We start from the raw sequence: 22,627 nt of genomic DNA, 5'->3' as shown, positions 1-22,627 counted from the left end.
GATCTAGAGAAGGTAGTGATATCAGAGGAGGCATGATGGATACAAAGATCCTGAAGGCAGACTATTAATCAAATTCACATACTCTGTCCAGGTGCAATAGGTTCCTCGTCCCCTCTTTGTAAAGACTTAAGTTTCTAGACAACTTATCATCCTCATTGCCCTTCTCTGGTTCTCTGAATTTTTTGTGCCCAAACTGAGCATAGTAATCAAGATGGAGTCTGAGCAATACAATGTAACCAAATGAGTAAATTTCCTAATTTGGAAACTATACTTCATGAAATTTAACATCAGATTGCTTATTTTGCAACCTAATCATACTGCTGATTCACAATTAGATTTTAATCAACTACTATTCCTTGATCTTTTGCACAAGTATTACAATCAAGCTTAGTATCACCTATCTTACACTTGGTGCATTTGATTTGTTTCATGAGTAACTTTGCATTTGCCATCATTTAGTTTCATTCTGTTACTATCTACCTGCTTTCTAGCTTTACGTTACCTATACAACAAAACTCATTTTGAGTTTTCTCTTTAAGCATATTTGTAATTCCCACCTAGTTCTGTATGATTTGCAAACCTGATAATCATTCACAACTTCTCATGTAAATCATTAATAACAAAGTTGAACAGCATCACTCCAACAATTACACCCAACTTTATACCTTATTTCCTAACAAAAGTAGTTTGAGCAGTTCTGAATAGTGCCTCAGACTTAGAATGATTCAGTCTAAATGTGATTGGACATGCTTTAAGGATCATTAGAGATGTCCCTCTAGCCGTTTTCCTTGATGTACCAGAAGTACACTGTTGTGTTATTTTTATTGCCTACTGCCCAACATTACAGCAAAATGTTTTTCACTTATCAACTTGTTGGTTTTTTTGAATGTTCATAAATTAGGCTACATTTTTGTTGACATCAAATTATGTAGCACGGAGACTTGTGCAAACTGTGGATACTAAATATATGCACTAGTATCTGAAAGTTTTCTCACTCAAAATTTTCTAGAAATCTTCCTGACTCAATTTTTTAAAAAATATCCTAGTACACAATATGTGTACTAAGCAAGACTGAATTCTGTAGTTCATTACCCAAGATTAAAAGCATTATCTTTTGGAGTAACCGAAACTACCCCACCAATTAATGAACAATTAAGGAGGCAACTGGATTACTCTGCGTTGCAGCTTTGTATTCTTAATAAGAGTATTAAGATCCAGGTAAGACCTCAAGATCCAGGCAAGGAAATCATCTACGTAATGTTTCAGTATTTGTTTTGTAAAATAAAAAAATATTACTGCAATTTTCAAAGTGCAAAAACAATTAAAAACTTTTAATACAAGAAAGTGCAGTCTGGTGGTGATGGAGAAATAAACCTGTTACTGACTGCTGTACTTAGTGAATAATATTAAAAGCCAGAATGAAAATCTGCTGTTCAGGCAGCCATCAAAATCTCATTTTATACAGTAGCGGAGTAAAGAGGCTAAATGACGACACTCATCCCACTGCGAGAGCTGCCTTTTTCCTAGAAGAAAAAAAAACCTTCCATTAGTAAGAGGCCAGGAAAGATGACAGGTCAGCAGCCATTTATAATGCACTTCATCATTTTGGGATGATTAATTTAAACTACATTTTACACTTGCATGATTTGAAGCCATCCAATCCTTAGCGTTTTGATGCTATTTAATAGTTACTGAATTTTGAGTGTGTAAAGAAGCTGACAGCAGTGAAGAGCTTCTCTTTGATTTGGGTGGAACGCATTATAGAGCTTTACTTTATTACTTATAAAGCCCTACATGGCATAAAAGGTAAAGGTTCCCCTCGCACATTTGTGCTAGTCATTCCCGACTCTAGGGGGCGGTGCTCATCTCCGTTTCAAAGCCGAAGAGCCAGCGCTGTCTGAAAACATCTCCATGGTCATGTGGCCGGCATGTCTAAATGCCAAAGGTGCACAGAACGCTCATACCTTCCCACCAAAGGTGGTCCCTATTTTTCTACTTGCATTTTTTACATGCTTTCGAACTGCTAGGTTGGCAGAAGCTGGAACAAGTAACGGGAGCTTACCCTGTTACGCGGCACTAGGGATTCAACTGCTGAACTGCCGACCTTTCGATCGACAAGCTCAGCATCTTAGCCACTGAGCCACTATATCCCTTGCTACATGGCAGAGGGCCAGGCTATTTGAGGTACCACCTTTCTTTCATTGTTTCTATTTGCCCCACCAGATCTAGTAGAGGACATGTCCTGAATCCCTACTGTCAAACACCACCACCTTATTGGACCCTGTAGTTTTGCCCTCTTAGTGGCCGCATCTCCCCTATGAAGCATCACCCTCCATCCCATTCTCTATTTCCTGTCTCTGTTACAGACCAGCATGTATGTTTCAGGATAGAATAATTCAAGTAATCATAAAAGCCATGATATCATAATTTACCGACTGTTCTGTCGACTTTTTGAGTTTCTTGTTCTTGGTTGGGGTAACTTCAACGGAACAATAACTAGGTGGTTTTTCGTACTGCCAGTCTGGGGAACGATGCTGACGTTGAGGCCTATTGTTTTTCCGGGAATAGTCCTGTTCTCCAGAGGAAGTCCATGACTCCCCGGAGGATGGTGGAGAATAGCTGCGAGGCCGTCGTCGATCCTGGTGAGCAAAGTTATTGTCACGTTGATACGTTCGTTGCTGTGATTGTTGATTTTTTCTCTCGGAGTGTTGCTGTCCAGAATACCCTCTTCTTGTCTCAAGATGGGAATCAGAACTATTTCTGCCTCGCGAGGTGGGTACTACATCTGTTGCAGAACTCCGGTATCTACCATGATGGCTGCCATATCTTTGTGATTCAGTTTTGTTTCTATGCCTATCCCATAGTTCCTGATCATAGCTGGACGGAGAATCATCATCCAAAGATGAACGACGACGCCATCTCCTCTCCTCCCTGTGGTTTTCATTTGTGTTGCTCCGAGGTCTTGGAATATGTGTAAACCTCCCTGGTCGTGAGGAACTGCTAGACCTCTGAGAGGACGGGATACGCTCAATGATAGGAGGCAACTGGATTACTCTGCGTTCCACAATCTCTGAGCCCAGAGAAGAGAGAATGCTAGGATGCTGACTGCTTCCAATGTGATGTGAAGGTAGTACAGGCTGAGACAGATTAAGGTTCCTGATCTCGGATTCAAGATGATCCAAGATCTTGTTGCTAGAGGGCACTTGGGCAAATGGAGGCATTAATGGTTGGCTGCTTTGGAGAGATACGTCTAAAGAACATAAATGATAAAAAATGTAATATAAAATGTTTAAATTAATTTCTAGCTACAGAGCGCGCCTTTGGATAGAAAAGCAAGATATAAATATCTTAATGATCAAATCATGCTTCTGCTGTTTTGATAGATGGCATACTTCTGAGTACAGCACACTTAAAAAGTTACTTTTGCACAGAGCGCAAAGGATCTCTGCAATACAAGGCACTTTTGTAACACAAGCTGAAAAGGATAGCTTCTCTCAATTGATTCAGCATTGTGCTACTTAATCATGTCTATCCCCAAGTCTCAAAGGGATAAAAGTTTCTAAAAATTGTACATAACACCGCAGTATTGGGGTGCAAAAAGCCAATGGCAGGATATTTTCTGGTTATATTCAAGTGTAATATATTCAAGTGTAATATTCATTAAAGTTAGAAATTTAATAGACAGAAAAGAAAGCCAATACTCAGGACAGTAGATACACTATAATCTGTCCCAGAGAGTAAACTGAACATTTAATATTATCTGATCTTCATGAACAAATAGCTTCAAATGATAAAAAAAACATCCTTTAACCGCCCATAGATTTTCCATCATTGTACTCTTGTGCCTCTGGGAAAAGAAGCATTATAATTTCATAGAGGAAACACTCTAAATCAAGTGAAAAACCAAATGCTTCAACAAAGGGACAGCATCCCTTGGGGCTCCTACCTCTCTGCAAAAGTGGGTTTAATTGGTATGAAGATGACTGGGAGTGGTGTGTCATCCACGGAAGAAGTTGTTTAGCTTGTTTCACGAAGTGGTGCCGTTCCAGGACTAGAGAATTGAAAAATAAAATTGATATTGTTCATTTATGAATTTAAATACTCCTCACAGAACAGTCAAGTTGGTTGAATAGCTTTGTATTTTGCAGAGTTACAATAATAATTATCAGCTTCATCCTCACTTGTTTTAAAGTACAGGTGGTCCTTGACTTACAGCCATTTGTTTAATAACCATTTGAAGTTACAATGGCACTGAAAGAAGTGACTTATAAGTGGCTTTCACGCTTAAAACCATTGTACCATCCCCATGGTCACATGATCAAAATTCGGCTGCTTGGCAACTGGCATGTTTTTATGACAGTTGCACTGTCCTGGAGTCACGTGATCACCATTTGTAACCTTTCCAGCTGGCTTCCGACAAACAAAGTTAAAGGGGGAAGCCAGATTTGCTTAACAACTGCAGTGATTTGCTTAGCAACTGTGGAAAAAAGGTCATAAAATGAGATGCAATTCACTTAACTGTCTTGCTTAGCAATGAAAATTTTGGGCTCAACTGACTTGTGTAAGTCAAGGATTACCTGTCAATTTAAGATATATTTAAGATACATGTTCACTTTATCAATATGAAAGTGACAGGTCTTTCAACTTTTGCATTCCAGCCAAAGCCTCTTACATTCCTTTTCAGGGGAATCTATCTAATTAAAGGAACAAAGCAATTATGGTTAGACCTCAATTATATGATAGGAACTGCAGAAAATACAGTAGATGGTTCTATGACATGTTGGTGGGGGTCCCATGAGAAACTATGAACCTCCCCCCCAAAAAAATCATTTTCCAAACTTTGTTACACAAATGCTAGTGCCTCCAGTGGTGAGGATTTTTATGTATTGCAATTCAGCCACTGGCATTCCACTTTGTTGTCATTGCAAACAGTGTAAAACATGGATTGTGTAGAAGTGAATTCTACTGTGAAGTTTTTCAGTTTTTTGCAACTTTTATTTCGATGTTTTCTGAGGCCTGAACATTATTTCAAGGATTCCTCCAAAATAGAAAGGCTGAAAAAAAGCTGTTCTATATACTTAAGGATTGAAGGAAGTCTTACAGAACTTCTGAGGCCTTGGCAACCATTTTTTCTGAGGTCCTTAGTGTCCACACCATTTGCAAGCTCTGCTGCATTTCTTCTATGCTAATACTACAAACATTCATCCCCAAGCAAGTTTTTTTAAAAAAGCAGACCATTATTTCAAAAAGCTGCCTCACAGCAGACAAAAGCTCTGATTAAATCTACAAATGGCATAAATATGTAGAGAAAGGGAATGGCAAACAAAACATGGTTGCAAGACATAGGGATTGAGATATTAAAATTCCCTTCATGCTACTTGTCTATACTTTAAAATCTGCAAAGGTCCTCCTCATATTGCTACCTGAATTAGACTGGTAGGCACAGAAATTAAAGTCTTTTCTGCAGTGGGTCAACTTTAATTATATGAAGTTTACTGTTACTGTATTTTTTATATGGGATACTTTTTTTATATACACATAAAGTGTGTTCTAAATATTTTTTAAAATAGAAAACAACTGAACAAATGAAATATTGAGGGATTAAATCTGGAAAAATGTACCTTCTTGCCATGATTTCTTTTGGTTCCGACTTCCTGAAGTCACTGAAGTACATATGGAAGCGACATACATTTCATACACCTCTTTTATGCATTATTTTTCTAAGGATTCTGGATTACCTTTTTCATTGCAGCAGCAACGAGTTGGGCAGCAGGCACAGCGCACATGGCAGCAGCAATGCTGTGGGCAGCACTGACACCAGCATATTCCAATTACCATGAAGAGGAGGAGGGCACCAAGGATGATGAAGAGTACTGTAAGCCAATCTGCATCAAGTAAAAGCCCCCCCCCCAAATAATTATTCAATATTCATTGCTTTCTCCATTCTTAGGTACCTCATCTCGCAGTCTGAGAGAAAATGTTCCCAATTTTTCCTGATGTTATTTTTCATATCAAGTGCTTACATTCAGACAGAATGATTCAAATCTCAGTTCATCCACATCTTTCAGTGTGGTTGTAAGGAAAAGAATGAAATCGATTCCTTTCTTCTTCAATTATACACAGTTTAGTCTTATTAAAATTAGCTAGTTTGATAAACCAAATTTGAAGGTGTTCACCTGTTCCATGAAAATATCCTGAACCATTATTTATTATGATAATTTACTGCAACTAATATGATTTTAAAACATTTCCTTCCAGGATTAATTAGATAATTCAGCCCTGTCATTATATTTTCTATTGTAATGCCTTGTTATAAGTAATGCTCATAGAAGAGCCAGACGATATTGTTCCAAAGTATCCAAACAGCAATATACATTTGCATTAATCCACTAAAACAAATGTTGAAATCATGGACAGATGTAGGAATCACATAGATGATCTTGAAAGAATGCAGTAGCAGTTAATACCACATGAGCTAAGCCCAGGCAAGTAAGACAATATTAAAACTTAATGTAACAACAGACCCTGAACATCCAGGAATACATCAGTAAGATAGCACCCAAAGATAAGCTGCTGAGAAAATGCCTGTAGTAGTAGCAGACATGGGAAGGAAGATCAAGCAGAGGAAGTGCCATGGCGTGGGATGTATCACTGACAGATAGCTGAGATGACTGACATCAGGAAATCCTACCAATGGCTGGACTAAAAGATGGCATTGATCATAGCAACTCAAAACAGGCACTAAGCTTCAGATTCTGTAGAAGCTAGGGTCTTCCACACTACATAGGACCTAAGATACAGAAACAGACCTGGAGACAGTCCAACACACAGTACCAGGGTGTAAGATGCAGACAGGAACAACATACACTGAATGGCATAACCAAGTAGTTGGTATTATATGTAGGAACATCTGCACATTTATGGGCTAGAATATCCCAACTCCAGATATGAGATTCCACAGAAAGTTGTGGGTTAAGATCCTGTGGAGTATTGGTCCACAGGATCCTTTGAAATATTGGTCAGTACCAACCTTGGTACCAACCAATTAATCAGACATTATGATGATAGGCAAGGACTAGAGGACAACAGTGGTGATATATGCAGCAGTGCCAAGTGACAGCAACATCAGAAAGGAGTATGAGAAGCTGAAGAAGTACAAGACCTGAAGGAGCAAATAGAGAGGATGTGGAACCTAAACGCCAAAGTGATCTCAGTGGTGCAAGGAACACTTGGAGCTGTGACTCCTAGGCTGGGAGAATGGCTTGAATAGATCCCAGAAACTACACCAGAGCTGTTTGTCCAAAAGAGTAGAGTGCTAAGAACAACTAAGAACCCTCAAATTCCCAGGCCTCTGATAGAGAACCTAACAATGAAGAAGACACATACCACCCATAGGGATGAGATATGACTTTTAAAAAAAACATATCCATAGTTAATTCACATATCCATAGTTAATCGAATGCTGCAATCCAACTGTATTCATCAGGAATTTCTAGCTGAACTTAATAGCATGCATCTTGAGGATCATGTACAATTCTTGTGTTATTTCCTTTATTTACTAAAAAACACCATGGTTGGCACCAAAAGAGAAAAAATTATCCTAAAATTTGCCCCTCCCCCCCCAAAAAATGATGCTACATACTCAAAACAATGAGCTTGATTTCTTTGTCTGGATCACCAGTTGTGTCTCCTGGAGCTTCAACGGTACAATAATAGACTCCATGGTCCCACCACATCACCTCATTAATTACAAGATCTGCTCCTATAAAATGGAAAACAACATAATGAAGCCCCACCAATGTTGGTTTCAGATAATGACCTAAATTTCTGAATAACAAAATAATTATTTTCAACTATAAAAAGTCAACAATTGTAATCCTGAGCAGTGCTCAGGCACCAGTGTAATTGGAGGCTTATATTACCCTCTGCTAATTTGCATTAATGCAGATAAAGAATCCTAAATAAAATTTATTGTACAATGGACATAAAATAGTGCTGAAGAATTCTAAGCTGCATAAATACTGATCTGGTAAATTCTTACTGGTAACAATCATTTAAAATTCTTATTTTAATCTGGTGCCCATCAAATTAGAAATTCAAAGGTTGCTACCATATATATCCGTGATGGTGAATCTATGGCACGTGTGCCAGAAGTGGCACGCAGAGCCATCTCTCCGGACATGCGAGCTGTTGCCCGTTGCTCTTCCGGGTTCTGGCGCGCTGGCCTGCTGGTCTTCACATGTACGGGTGTGCCGGAAACTGGAAGAACAGCTGTCCGATGTGTGCATACACACACTGGGAAGATGATATTCTGGTTTCCAACGTGCACATGTGTACCAGCCAGCTGGTCTTCGCGGGTGCATGCACGCCAGAAACCGGAAGACTAGGTGGCCGGTGAGCATGGACGCGCTAGAAACTGGAAGATGATCTTCCCGGCGCGCGCATGCACACCAGGCAGTTGCTCTTCTGGTTTCCGGTGTGCGTGTGCACACACACTCCTGTTTCGGCACTTGGTGCCGAAAAGGTTTGCCAACACTAGTATATATCATGGAATGATGACAGAATTGAATGAGGATTGCATAAAGCATTAGAAAGAAGGAGGATCAAAAGCATACTGTACTACATAATAATAACTTATTAGACTATATTGAAAGGGATTTTTGAGGCTGCTAACATATCCAAATATCACTTACTATTCTGAATTGTGATCTTTCGCTGCCTGTAATCAACACCCAGTATTGGTTCATTCTGACCTCTTTTCTGAGCAACAATGCGTACTTCCCGTTGGTTGTCATTGCAGTCATTGGAAGGATCCTGGCCAAGATCTAGGCTTGCCTGGTAGGCTGTAAATAAAATATCAAATTATTTATACTATTTGGGAACCAATTTCTTCTTGCACTTTTGTATAATTTCCTTTAATAGTGAATGCAGTAGAAAAAATAGGATTATATTAAGTATCAAAACTTCTTGAAGAAGTTCTTTATGTTCTTTAGGGGTTCTTTAATTTTGATTTTTAGGTTTGCAGCAAGTTCTAATATTTACAACAGATTTAGAAAGTCAAAAAACTATCACTTCCGCCTTTTCTGACCACACTAGCATTAAAATCTCACTTCCAAAAAATATCTCACTTCCAAAACATTTTTGCTCATTGCCGAATTAAGCAGTTGGCGCAATATCCTTGTTGCTGTTTTTAAAGAAAACAGATAACAAATGGTTGGTAATCCTAATCATATCCCATTGGTGCAAAAAAGTCAGAAGACAACTGAAATAAGGAGATGTAAACAAGTGGTGTGCCACACTCATTGGTAGGCAAAAATGGAACAAGAGCTGGCAAACCTGAAACAGAATAAGTCTCTTATGTCATATAAGCCATACATTTGAAGCATGTCTTACTATACAAACAATTGATGGGTTAACAGAGCATATCAAACGGCAAGCAAGCAAATACATTATATAGGACAGTATGTTATGTCAACCATACTAATAACTGAATAAAGGCCAAGCTCTTGGGATCTGTCAATAAATGGGAATGGAAAATGATGGACCTAGTAGGCTTTTTAAACAATGACCATTACAATTCTAAGTAATAATAAACAATGAGTTTCATTTTAATTTAATCCATTACTCGTATAGTTCTCCTAACTCTGACTTGGAAATTTTGGATAGAGATGGGATCTTTTATCTTGTATGTGAATTGGCAGAGTTTGGAGGGGAGTGATTTGCTGAGGATGGGGAGTAGCATTCTGGATATGGAAAGCAGACCCAGATACAGTGGGTGACAGGGAGGAGGGGTGGATAGACTGTTCAGAAGGAAGTCACTCTTGGTGTCTTGTATGCTTCTATCTTTTACCCCCCTATTCTCAACTTCAAAGAACAGTCATTAGATTCTTGGCAGCCGTGGCTTTAGGTGCTGCTGCCTCATGTCAGGTTGGCTTATAATAAAGCTTTCCCCTCATTCAAAATCTCATTCTGGAGACAAGCAATCTGCCTTGTATTACCAAAACCTCACTAGACACAAAAGGTGGACTTCTGAACCACAATCCAGGGAAGTGGCTATTTGTTTAACAGCTAAAACTTTATTTAGCAATAATACAGTATAAACAAATATATATTCATTTCCCCGTTTTAAAACGTGCATCAATGGTACTCTCTGCTTATTATTTTATTCAAAATAAAATGTTTTTTTTTTTAAAAAAAATCATCTATGAATAAAGAGATAATTACTGAAGTTATAAAACTGTTCAATTAATAAAGAATACAAGCAGGGTGTATTACATTATTTTTATGATATAAAAACTATCATCAAGTATACTTTTTTGTGCTCAATACCAAATTTTTCATTGTGTTGTATATAAATGTTAAAAAAGAGTAAACCACCCTTAAAATAATATATGTAAATAGTTAATTTCTGACCTTCCTCTTTGTATTTCAGCTGATTTACAGTAACTCTTGATATTAGAAACTATACTCTAAATGTATTTACCATGCAGCATAATATATGGAATTTATTCTTGCTTAAATTTAGTTAAACATTTGTTATGTATATTTAATGTTAATTTCATCATTGTTGCATATTCCCCAAAATTAAGTTCCCAATTGTACTGTTTTTCTTCCAGTGTTGTCCAAAATTTATCCTTACAGCTGTAAGCAATGTATCTTAATAAATCAGTTATTTTTTATTGACATTTTCGGTGATTATGCTTAATAAAAATGTAGTTTTTAAAAACTACAAATTCTCTGAATGAGAGATTTTTTTTTCCAATACAGATAAGTCCTCGACTTATGACAATTGAGCCCAAAATTTCTGTTGTTGAGACATTTGTTAAGTGAGTTTTGTCCCATTTTACAATCTTTCTTGCCACAGTTGTTAACTGAATCTCTGCAGTTCTTAATAATATAGTTAAGCGAATCTGGCTTCCCCGCTGATTTTGCTTGCAAGAAGATAGCAAAAGTTGATCACATTACCTTGGGATACAGCAATGGTCATAAATATGAACCAGTTGTCAAGCAACTGAATTTTGATCACATGATCATGGGGATGCTGCAAAGGTCATAACTGTGAAAAACAGTCATAAATCACTTTTTTCAGTGCTGTTGTAATTTCAAACAATCACTAAATGAACTTTGTAAGTCAAGGACTACCTGTAGTTAAGGGATTTTCTACATATCCATCACATACAGTAGACACTTTCTTCTGTTTCACTATGTTTTGTCAATTATTGACAAAGTTGAATACTACTTGTAAAAATTTTATACAACTTCTCTCTCAAACAATAGCATGGAGTACATTTTATAGATGTGTTCTACCATTCTTCCCACCGCCGAATTGGGGCTATTTCTTTGAAATGTTGCATCTAATTTGTCATGCATGTTTTATCATATCACAGTGATGGCTAACCTTTTTGCCGTCATGAGCCAAAAGTGGGGGGAGCACGGGGGGTCGTGCACGCACATGCCTACATCCATAATTTAATGTGCCCCGTGCATGCGCGTGCGACTCCCCCACGCTCCCCCACTTTTGGCACGCTGGCATGGTGAGCCCGGTAGGCCCGTTTTTTGCCCTCCCCAGGCTCCAGAGGCTTTCTTGGGGGGTGGGACCGGAAGTCGGGAAACAGACCGTTTCCAGCCTCCAGAAGGCCTGGGGGGGGGGAAGGCTAGAAAGCCTTTCCTAGAAAGCCTCTGGTGCCTGGGGAGAGCAAAAAATGGGTCTTCCACACCCACCCACCCATCCCCAGAGGCCGGAAAATAGCCTGTTTCCTGACTTCCGGTGGGCCCGGAAGGCCGGAAAATCAGCTGGTCGGTGCACGCATGCGCGCTGGAGCTGAGCTAGGGCAATGCTCGTGTGCCCACTGATATGGCTCTGTGTGCCACCTGTGGCACGCGTGCCATAGGTTCGCCATCCCAGTCATATCATATCCAATTAAGCAGCCTAGTAAATGGCTGATTCTATATAGTCATTTCAAATTCTGTCTTTTCTTTTTAATGTCCCATCCTCATTTTTGAGCTCAGATCTTTTTCTTTGAGCAGTTTGTTGATGCATCAGCCATGGTATATTCCAGGGGAACTAATTGGGGATTTTAGGCATGGAAAACAAAATCTATTTCCTTCCTTATATCATGCTAGATAGTAATCCTTGGCTGATCCTTAGCAGAAGTACTCACCAATAGTATAGTAATCAAGAATGGGATCTTTGCAAAAAGATTTATAGCGCCAAGTAACAACTACATCCTGCAGTGGTGCTGAAGTACTATAATCACATCGGAGGGTCACAGACGCAAATAAAGTTGTATATCTCTCAGTATCCGGCACTGTCACGAGAACAGAGAAACAACCTATACAGGTACAAACACAAACATCACATTGTATTCTGGGATATTATTTGAATATCATAGTTCCAGACTAGGAAAGAGATGTGAAGAAGAGAAAGTAGAAGTGAAGTCAGTTTTAGTGTCTGCAAAAAAAGAAGTTTCAATTTTGTTTCCAAATATTTATCAGGTTCAAGAAATCAGGAACCAGCATAGGGTTCAAAAGTACTACAAATTTATTTCACTCTACCTATACGCAAGAATCTGATCTACTAGTGATGACGCCAAATTGGTGCTATGCAAGAGACAAAGGGCTTCAAGCTGGGTTGGACATAGATCTTTTTCACTCCAGACTGATGATGCATTTGACCCCACCCTCAGGCTCAGCCTGGTCATCTCTTACAACATTACCCACAAAAAAAATTAACAGCAACATGGAATAGCTGTTGCATTTTTGAAATCACCACTTGATCTCCCTCTACAGATTTTTTGCAACACTGCAAATGCATAAGGAGAGTAATTGCAAAATCTTCTTGGGACCCTCCCTCCCCCCCCCAAGCCTGATAACATAGCCAGGTCTTGAAACTTGTAGAACGTTGAAAGGGAAGGAGCTAAGCTTATTTGGGGAGGGGGAGATACCATAAGGTGGGCACCACAGCAGAGAAGGTCTGCCTCCTGAGATCACCAAATGTGATTTGCTAAAAGATGGTACTTGCAACATGCCTTTTCTGCCAGACCTGATGGGGCAGGCAGATGTGTTCAGGCAGAGGCAGTCCCTCAAATAACCTATGCCATGAAGGTCAAAACTAGCACCTTTAAAGGTCAAAATTAGCAGCTTGAATTAGATCCCAAAGCAAATTCATAACCAATGCATGCAGAATAGAGGTGTAATATGTATCATTCTAGGGGCAAACTGAAAAGGGAATGCTTTAAACTTGCAATATCTTAAAAGTATTGATCCAAACTGCCCCGAGTCATAAAGTATGAATTGGGTGGTTTTATAATTTTTTCAAGTAAAATAAATTATTAATACTTATAGTGTTATATTAGAAATACCTATTATCTTAGCTATAATCCAGTGAACTCTCTATCACATAGGTTTACAAGATAACATAAAATAAATATTCCAGTATGAAAGCTATCACAGTACTTGTGATAACGTAATATAAATATATGCTGCCTTATGTAGAATAACTCAAATAGTACTGACTACAGGGACTAGAAGAACATTTCATTTTATTTCAGCAGTTTTGTTCCTTTGAATTCCAGACAGAACTTAAAGTAATTCTATAGGAGAGATATTAAAGCAGTTTCTCAGTTATGTAGAATGCTTCCTCTATCCCATAGAGTTTGCGGACTACACTGCTCTTTTCCAATGGAGTGGCTATTACAGCTGTTGAACTGGAACATCTGCATACCTCAATAGCCTAGTCTTTTCACATTATTGAATCTATTACATTTGGACAGCAAATAATCTAAGTATTATACCTCCAGAGAAGTTTTAATGAATTGGGGAAAAATATTTTTCAAGGTGGGGCTTAAAAAAAATAACCATTATGAAGAGAGCTCTGTATATTATTATTGTAGACTGGAACATGATTTGAAAAACAGTAATTAAATAGAACACATTCCCTTTCTAGACACTGTTGATCTACCTGCATTCTTCTCTATTGAAACTACCGCTATTGGAAGACATAATTGTATAACATCTGAAGGTCCTCAGGCCTCCATATATGATCCGAGAAGTCAATTCCATAAAGAATTGAACAGAAGAACAGAATATAGTGACACTCTCTTTAGGCCGAGATGGAAATCCATCCATAGACTAATTTTATTTAGTGCTTTATAGAATTTACTGTATCATTTAACCAGTGCTATGGTAACAAATTATCAACAAACATAAATTTTATATCACAACAGCTTGGGCTTGGTGATATTATAAGACACTATTGAGGAAATGACACCTCAAAAGATCTCTGTAGCAACTCTGAAAAAAAATTGTAGTTGTTAGTCCTCTGCGGTCAGTGCTCTAAGATAATGGTCAGAAAGAAATCATTTTTAAAGCTCTTCCATTCTCTTGATATTCCTCTCTCAGTATGGAAGAAAGTACATAATCTTTGGAACCGACATATTTTGTTTTCCTACCACTTGGCAAAGCACATACCTTGAAACATATTCTAATCATATTAGCCACCACCAAACTTTTAAATTATGTTTTATACAAACTCCTTTGCATGCTGTGTTTGCAAATATGATGTGTAAGCAAGAATTTGTGAGAAAAAGGAAATATAAAAGTGATGCATGTACATTAGGAGGGTATGTGACTTTAGTTATTTCACTATTGGTGAAAACCTGGAATTCATCTCAAATTACTGTATTGTCCTCAAGAGAAAAGTTTCACCCAGGAGCAATAATAGTTAAAACAAACAAACAAACAAAAAAAACTGCACACATACTGTATTTCTGTGAATCCAAAGTTATGCATTCAGTTAACTTACAATTTTCATCTAAAGAAAAATTACTATATATGAATTTCTAACAATTTTCACTTAGACAAAACTTCTATAGTATCTATGTACAAATCTCTACATACAGGCAAGTTTACAACTGGAATATAGGGAGGTGACATTAACCAGATCTCTAGTTCCTAGCCAAACCTCCTCCAGCCCCCAAAGTGCGATTTTTACATCAGCAAACATTCCGTTCTTTCAAGCAGTTTAAATAATTTAAAACAGTTGAGAAATATCTGAATAGGGTTGATCAATTGTTCAGCCTCCAGGCTGTCTGATGAGGAAATTGGTTAAAAAAAAAAAAGACAAGCGGGGAAGAACCAGGTAAGGAGTCCTCGGAGTATGGGCGGCATAGAAATACGAATAATAAAAATAAAAATAAAAAAAGTAAGGGTTTTTTTTTCTCAATTTAATAACTGAAAGCAAGAGAAAAGATCGAGATGAGTCCGTTTTGTTTAGCTATCAACTTCTCTCCCCTCTTGTCGACTCACCTGTCGAGGTGAGGCCGATAAAAAGCGCTTGAAATTGCCACTGCCAGATCCAGGCCATGGCGTCTCCTCCCACTGCCCGGAGTTTCTAGGTAAACCTCAGCCCGCCCTTCCCTAAAAGCTAATTCCACGAATTTTCTTGTTTTTCTGCAGCCGAGGAAGGGAACCTCGAACCTTTCTCCCGGGGGGTGGGGGGGGGAGCGGCCCAGCGCAAGCAAGCAAGCACCCACTTCCTCCGTTCAAGGCTTCTCCAGCACCTGTTGCTGAGGCACTTTCCCATTCCCTGTAGGTGCACTCCGCGGCGAATGCCTGCAGGTGCCGCGCTCGCCCTAAGGGTCCCTCCTTCCTTGAAGCTTGCTGGGAAAGCGTGAGCAGAGACCTCTGCTGGCTCACACCGAAGGGCGCCGTCCATTATTCTGTTCCAGCTACGGCTAGCGGCCCGATGCCGAAGAGAAGGTAGCGAGCAAGATTGGAATGCAATAGCACCATCCCCGCTTGCAGCTTCTCCCTATATTGGAATTTATGTCGGCGGTGTTCTCACGACGTATAAGGAGCTGGACCGCGGTTATTAAATGAACACGATCGTCTCGGTTAGCGCGATCCTGCAAGCCATACGCTAAGTACGCTAGTTGGAATCCCATAAGGCGAGGAGTCGCAAACTCTATGGATCCAACTATTACATCTGGTACTAATTAATATGACAGTTCCGATTCCTTATTTCCTCCCCTTTCCATCTTTCTAATATCGCCTTACAAAGCAGAAATTTGATGGAATGGGATAGTGGGTGCACACAAGGTTGCACCCTTCGTGTGGAATAAACTGGTGTAGTTCCTTTGAAAATGTATTCCCGAATACTGGCATTTAAACCAAAGAGGTATGTGTGGGTGTGGGTATGGGTAGACACACCATCAACATGCACATTTTTCTCCTTACTGTGCCCAAGGGGACGATTTATTCACTGGGCATGCATTCGTAAAAGATTGTGCCCCGATCTTTTCAATCTGGATCTTTTCAATTCAGAAACACTTGATCTTTTGAAAACTTTTAATTGTCCCTAACAGAAAACTGGACAGTTTGGGGTTTTGCTGCGGCGAATATATTTCCTCAACTGCATTACACTTGCCAATAACCTAGTAAAATTAAAAAATGCAATTGCCAGCGCAGAGTTGCAGCGGCCACGCCTTTGGCAACTGTAGAAGAAATGAGTTCATTTGCTTGATCCTCCCGCCCCGCTTTTAAGTTTCCAGCATGTTTTAACCGAGTGAAGAAATCAACAGGTGCAGCTTTCTCCCATTACTACATTTGCATTGCTGAGTATTCTACAGCTCTTTGGAAAGTTTACGAGCCTGTCGGCTGGAAAATGGCGGCAACTCCCGTGGGAGATGGGAATTTATAAACGAGCCGTTCCTTTTTTTAGGAATGTGTTGGGATTTTTTTAAAAAAAATCCCGTTCAGCAACTGTTAAAACTGGGAGACTTTGGTAGTTGGCGGTATATCACAAGAGTAACAAATGGAACAAGCCCCCTCTTTTTAACGCGCTGTTAGAGGAAACTTCTTGAGCACGGAGGCATTTTCGGATTAATCAAATAACAGCCTCCGCGCTTCCGTAAATCTCAATGAATGGGAGTAGCAGCCGGGGATTATGGAAGTTGCAGTCCAGCAAAAGTAGAAAGTAAGCAAGAAGGACCTCAATACACAAACTGATTGTTATTTGCTTGTTATTCCTCAATCTTCAATTTATCGCCACCATTGTCTTATGGAGATTCTCAGTCATCAGGTCACGTTGGTCCAGTTGTTTCTTGAAAAAGCATCTTTGGGACTATCGCCACCATTCCAAACCTGCTTATGTTTTTTCCGTCTCCTTCCTGTACAAAATAACTTCCTACGTCCACTAGTTAATACAGAAGCAAAGTTTACAAGTACCGAATCGCTACGGGAAAATACCTACTAAAGCCGCCACTAGGATCCTATTACTCTACGCAGGCGCCTTAAGCACGAGCAATTTTGAAACTCAATTTCCCAGATACCTTCGGGCGCCTACCTTTGGTTGCTCAGCAACCAGTGTCAACCTACAATGGAGCCGAGTGGGGAACCCGAGGGCGACGATGCAAAAGGTAACTTTCCCGCTTTCTCCACGCCAAGACGTTAAATTTGGAATTGACTTCTCTTGACCTTGAAATACCCCGCCCCCGAAACTTTCTCATAGCAAAGAGCTGCTCATTAGTAGAGTAGAGTAAAAGCAGGCAAATGCATGCATTGAAATATTAAATAGGTTCAGAGCAGGGATGAAATCCTGCAGGTTCTGACAGGTTCTGGAGAACCGGTAGCAGAAATTTTGAGCAGTTCAGAGAACCGGCAGCAGAAATTTTGAGTAGTTCAGCAAACCGGCAAATATGACTTCTGGCTGGCCCCAAAGTGGGATGGGAATGGAGATTTTGCAGTATCTTTCCCCTGGAGTGGGGTGGGAATGGAAATTTTGCAGTATTTTTCTCCTGCCACACCCACCAAGCCATGCCCACCAAGCCACACTATGCCCACCAAGCCACGCCCACAGAACCAGTAGTAAAAAAAATTGGATTTCACCACTTGTTCAGAGTCATTGGAGTACTTTGTGGAAATCACGTCTTCAAATTGAAAAGAGGGAGAATGTTAAAACATGATCGAGTAACCTCCATTGGCGACTCTTTCCTCTCTTTGGGAAAGGGATGTAGAATCCAGAAATAAGCGTATTTCTCAGATTTGCTATAAAAATGCAACATAGCTTTAAGTTAACATTTCTTGCTGTTGCTTTCTGACTTTTGCTAAATGAAACATTTGGTACTTTCCCTTTACTTTTTAGCAGATATATGAGTGGCATTCCTAGCAAGTGCAGTTACTGTCCAGAGGTGTACCAAACACTAACTTTTAAATTTTTAATTTTTATTGCTATAATGTGCAAGTGAGGAAGGAAAAAGACAAAATATACAACAAAATACAAAACAAGTATAAAGTATAAAAAAAGGAAATAAGAAAATGTGTAAAGTAGCTTAGTTTTTAAATTATAAGTTAATCATTGTCCACACAGAATTCATATTGATCAATTTTTCCATTTGTCTATGGATAGCTAATTTAGTAGTGGAGTATGAATACATTTCTTCAATATAGGATTGTAATTCCATAATGATAATTTTCTGTCTGTGCAGAATTATCTTTATTTTGGTATATTCCAAGCAGACAAAATGTCCACACACATCTTCATAATTTTTTGGTATGTAATTCAATATCATCACCCTACATCCTGAAACCTCACTTTGGTTTCCCAAATCTTTTTAACAGTAGGATGAATACTAAACCAAAATGAGACATCCAGGTCTTGTATATCAGAGTGCCCTCAAATATATTATATCTCTAGCATAAAAACACTGATATTTAAGCCTTCCTAAATATCCACTGAGGTGGGCAATAAACAAATACAAATCAGTCAATGAATTCATCTCATGATCATTAGATATGCATTTTACATTTTAAAAACACAAGACCATAGATTTGTCATATATTCTAAAGTTTTGCAAATTACTAATATCTCTGTTAATGTGACTCTATACAAATAAAATAAACTGAACTTTCTACAAAAAAAATTAATGAACTAAACTTTCCAAAAAACTCTTTCAAAGCAGTTTCCAATATATTAAGTAATTTGGGACTTTCAGAAGTTGTAAATAATAAACAAATTAGGATATCAAAAGTTTAGCCATCAAAATTTACAGTAAAAACAACAGCATGCATAAGAATTTCTTTGGAGTTTCTGTGCTTTGTGACAAGTTTCGATTAATATTGTTCCTATAGCATTACACTGTTCCAGTAAAGACTGAAATTACACTTTTGTACATACAAACTATGCCATAACTGCATGCTTAGAAACAAGTATACAAGTAATTTAATTCAAGAAAATACAATTCAGTAGTTTTTCATTGAAAAGGAAAATTGCAGTTTTTGTTTTAAATATGATTAACCACTCAAATTAATCCCTTAGCTCACTGAGATACTAGATAGTTACTCTTCTGCTGTCAAGCAACAGGTCAATTGTAGCTTGAAAACCATGGAATTGTTTATTCATTCAGTCAATTTATATGGATGCTCATTTCAAATGAATAACTCTGAGAAACTAACAATTTTTAAAAACCAGCCAAAAAATAGACAATTGTAGATGAGATTTTTTTTAAAAAATGCATCAATACAGGTACCAGTATTTTAATAAAGCAGTTTTTCAGGATCCAATGGACATTCTAGCCCCCAAATCTGGGAATACAGCCATGTATTCAGGGTCATGTATAAGACCAATCTGATATGGGTGATATTTCACAGGGTAGGAACAGTGACAGAAAAGAAGGTATTCTTTAATGATTGGGATCTCCTCTCCTCCTGGATCTGATGGGATCTGTAGGCATGACTGGGGAGGGGTGGTCCTTTAAATAATCTGGTCCATGTCATGGATTGCTTTATAGCTAACCACCAACACCCTGAAATGAACCTAAAAACATATTGACACTAATTCAGCTCACAGAGCAGATACGTAATAAGCAGATCAAGAAACATTCATAATGTACCTGCCAACACTGCTACATTTTGCACCAACTCTTTAAGGGCAACCCTCTGTTGAGTGCATTGCAATAGTTCATCTATGAAGTGACTAAGGTCGGAGTGACAGAAAATCCTTCAGATCCAGGAAGGAGTGGCACACAGTGAAAAGCTATGTAAAGGTCTAGCTTCAAAATCCACTACCAATCCCTCAAACAGGAGCTGTGAATTGAGGAAGACTCTGAAACTGTGTACTGTTTCTATTTGTGATACAAAGCCCCATTGAGAAAAGAGATGGATATCCAACACCCCCAACTCCCACCCTAGCTTCCAGACACCAACATCTATCACATTACTTGGGCAGCCTGGGTTGCAAATGCAAAATTAGGTAACATCAGCATATTGATTCTATCTCACCCTGTGCCAGTGGATGACCTTACCTAGTGGATTTGTGTAGATGTTAACAGAAGTGGGAAGAATACTAAGTCCTGCTGCAAAGCAAGGGCCATAGACAAAACTGAATAGAACCTTCCTTGGAAGGAAGCATAGTACTGCTCATTCTCAACCCCTGGAGATGGTTCAAAAAGATACCATGATTGATACCGTAGTATCAAAAACTATTGAGAGTTCAAAGAGAAGCACCCCATCCTGCTTCTGCCAGAGATCATCTACTAATGTGATCAATGCCACTTAGTATCATGATCAATCCTGAAACCCAAATGGAAGGAGGGCTGATAATCTATTTTATAAAGAGTTCTTTATGGAAACTTATTTAAAAATTATATTTTTTTCCCCAATAATTTCCCATGTCTTCAAATGTTTTCTGTGTCTGAAAAATTTTGTGCAAGAAATATTAAGTAATTGTTATATATAATTATATAGAACTTCAGTCTCAAAATTTATTTGTGGGTTTCATGGAATTTCAAGTACCAAGCTATGAATTTTTAACAATCAGTAAAGTGGTGAATATGTGTAAATTCATGTTATGCATTAGAATCACATTGTGATTAAAAAAAATATAAATTGTTAATGCAAATGTGTTAATGTTCTATTTCTGTATTTGAAAGTAAGGATGATTATATATTTTTCTAAATATGTAATATGAATAAAAGTTTTAACTACACTAATGATTTTGTTATCAGAAATGCTCCATGAAATCCTTCAACTTGATTGAAAATTGATTTTAAAAAGTTCCATTAATATAACTAATAATGTATATAGTAAAATATACATTATTGTCTATGCACCATAGAACAAATTGGACAGAGTTTGTGGATTAGATGATTAAAATGTGCCCTATTAAAGGGATATCTAAATATTTGTGATATTACAGATACAAGTGAAAAATCAGAAGAGGCACCAACAGTAGCAGAACAGCAGGAAGAGATCAAAGAACCATCAGCTGGTGAGTAATGCTAACCAATTATTACAGGAAGTGTCATTTCAAGTGACATGTCTACTAAAATAAAGATATACCACAGATAGAAATATGCAATAATTGCTGTACTTTAGGAATCATTTCTAAATAGATGATGATACAGAGCTGCTAGTTTAAATGTGCTTTATCCTGTAAGTCTATTTAGTCTTAGCAAAATTAAAAAAGCTAAACTATATATTGCTGTCATTTTTGTTGTGTTGGTGTAAGTGATGGAATTAATGCATGTACTAATTCAGTAATATGAATCAGTAGACTTTTTTGCTCCACAGTTACTCCTCAGCGTAAGATCATTCACTCAGTGACCATTCAAAATTCAATGGCACTGAATGAATGGTGGTTATGATTGGTCCTCCGAGATCTGGCTGTCTTAGCATCCTCAACTCACATGATCTTGATTTGGGTGCTTGGCAACCAGCTTGCACTTACAAGTAGTTGCAGCAACTCACAATCATGTAGCTGCCATTTGCAACCTTTCATTACCAGCATTCCCAGAAAGTCAGTGGTGAAACTGGCAGGGAAGGTCACAAGTTGCTTGGTAAGTCTCCCCCACCTGCAAACTTTTTCCTAGCCTATTTACATTTGTGCACCTCCGTGAACCTCACTGTGCCTCCTTTGCACTCTTGTGCACCCCCTTGAACTTTGTCTCAACCTCGCTGTACTACCTTGCATCCTTCCATACCTCCGTGCACGTCATGCACTCTTCCCGAGCCTCATCTTCACACCCTCATGCACCTCCTTGCACCACCATACGCTCTCCCCGACACTTGAACCTCCTGCATACCCCTCAACCTTTGCCATTCCTCCTTCCACCTTCACACACACCCTTACCCTTGTGCATCCTTCTCAAGCCTTGCTGTGATTCTCTTGCATCTTCATACATCCCTTCGCGCCCTGCCCCACATAATAGCAGCTACTTACCTGCCTGCTAGCCTGATTACAAGCTGCCTGAGACTTAACAACTTCCTGCCAGCTTCCTCACAGACATGGACATAGGAAGCCAGCAGGAAGTCACCTCATCTAACAGTGATACCAACTGAGGGATTCAGTTAGTTACAACAATCAGAATTGTAGCAATTGCCATCACTAAGCAATATGGTCACAGTTTGCAACAACGGTGCTTAGCAATGGAAATTCTAGCCCCAATTACTGTCATAAGTCAAGAACTATCTGTAGTTCTTGTGAATATGTTTAGTGGTGGGTTTGAGAAGATTGAAAGCCACCAGCTTTCTCAAATTATTGCTCAGTTTATAAAAACATAGTTGCAACATTGTTTACTTTAGTCAGTATATATTTGGAATGTGGTACCAATTGCCACAGATTTTCTTTGGA

General features: G+C 38.6%; 2 protein-coding genes across 2 annotated transcripts in view; one reads left to right on the top strand and one right to left on the bottom strand.

The window, feature by feature from the left end:
- Positions 1 to 1,481: 1,481 nt before the first annotated feature.
- ILDR1 (immunoglobulin like domain containing receptor 1) lies at positions 1,482 to 15,373 on the bottom strand. Its single transcript, XM_070943811.1, has 8 exons — positions 15,307 to 15,373; positions 12,162 to 12,332; positions 8,694 to 8,843; positions 7,643 to 7,762; positions 5,739 to 5,885; positions 3,947 to 4,051; positions 2,433 to 3,250; positions 1,482 to 1,523 (listed from the first exon to the last, which is right to left on the bottom strand). The coding sequence occupies exons 1-8, from the start codon at positions 15,362 to 15,364 to the stop codon at positions 1,482 to 1,484; spliced, it is 1,611 nt and encodes a 536-aa protein (XP_070799912.1). The 5' UTR covers positions 15,365 to 15,373.
- Positions 15,374 to 17,377: 2,004 nt separating this feature from the next.
- CFAP44 (cilia and flagella associated protein 44) overlaps positions 17,378 to 22,627 on the top strand; it is a 65,489-nt gene continuing 60,239 nt past the window's right edge. The window contains exons 1-2 of the mRNA XM_070943810.1: positions 17,378 to 17,417; positions 21,194 to 21,265. Coding sequence (XP_070799911.1) covers positions 17,378 to 17,417; positions 21,194 to 21,265 — 112 coding nt within the window. The remainder of the gene's footprint in view (positions 17,418 to 21,193; positions 21,266 to 22,627) is intronic.

Source organism: Pituophis catenifer, unplaced genomic scaffold (genome assembly GCF_029215685.1).
Source record: "Pituophis catenifer annectens isolate HBS135680 unplaced genomic scaffold, rPitCat1.0.hap2 SCAF_4, whole genome shotgun sequence".
In the NCBI taxonomy this organism is placed as follows: domain Eukaryota; kingdom Metazoa; phylum Chordata; class Lepidosauria; order Squamata; family Colubridae; genus Pituophis; species Pituophis catenifer.
Note: the sequence above shows the minus strand (reverse complement) of the source record. Positions and strands in the feature narration are given on the sequence as shown.

What these genes read in the sequence shown, in the direction of transcription:
- ILDR1 (XM_070943811.1), bottom strand. Translation starts at nt 15,364, where the DNA reads ATGGCCTGGATCTGGCAGTGGCAATTTCAAGCGCTTTTTATCGGCCTC. An exon ending in AAAGATCACAATTCAGAATA is followed by an intron (nt 7,763 to 8,693) that starts GTAAGTGATATT and finishes TCCATTTTATAG; the next exon opens with GAGCAGATCTTGTAATTAAT. An exon ending in AATCAAGCTCATTGTTTTGA is followed by an intron (nt 5,886 to 7,642) that starts GTATGTAGCATC and finishes TACTTGATGCAG; the next exon opens with ATTGGCTTACAGTACTCTTC.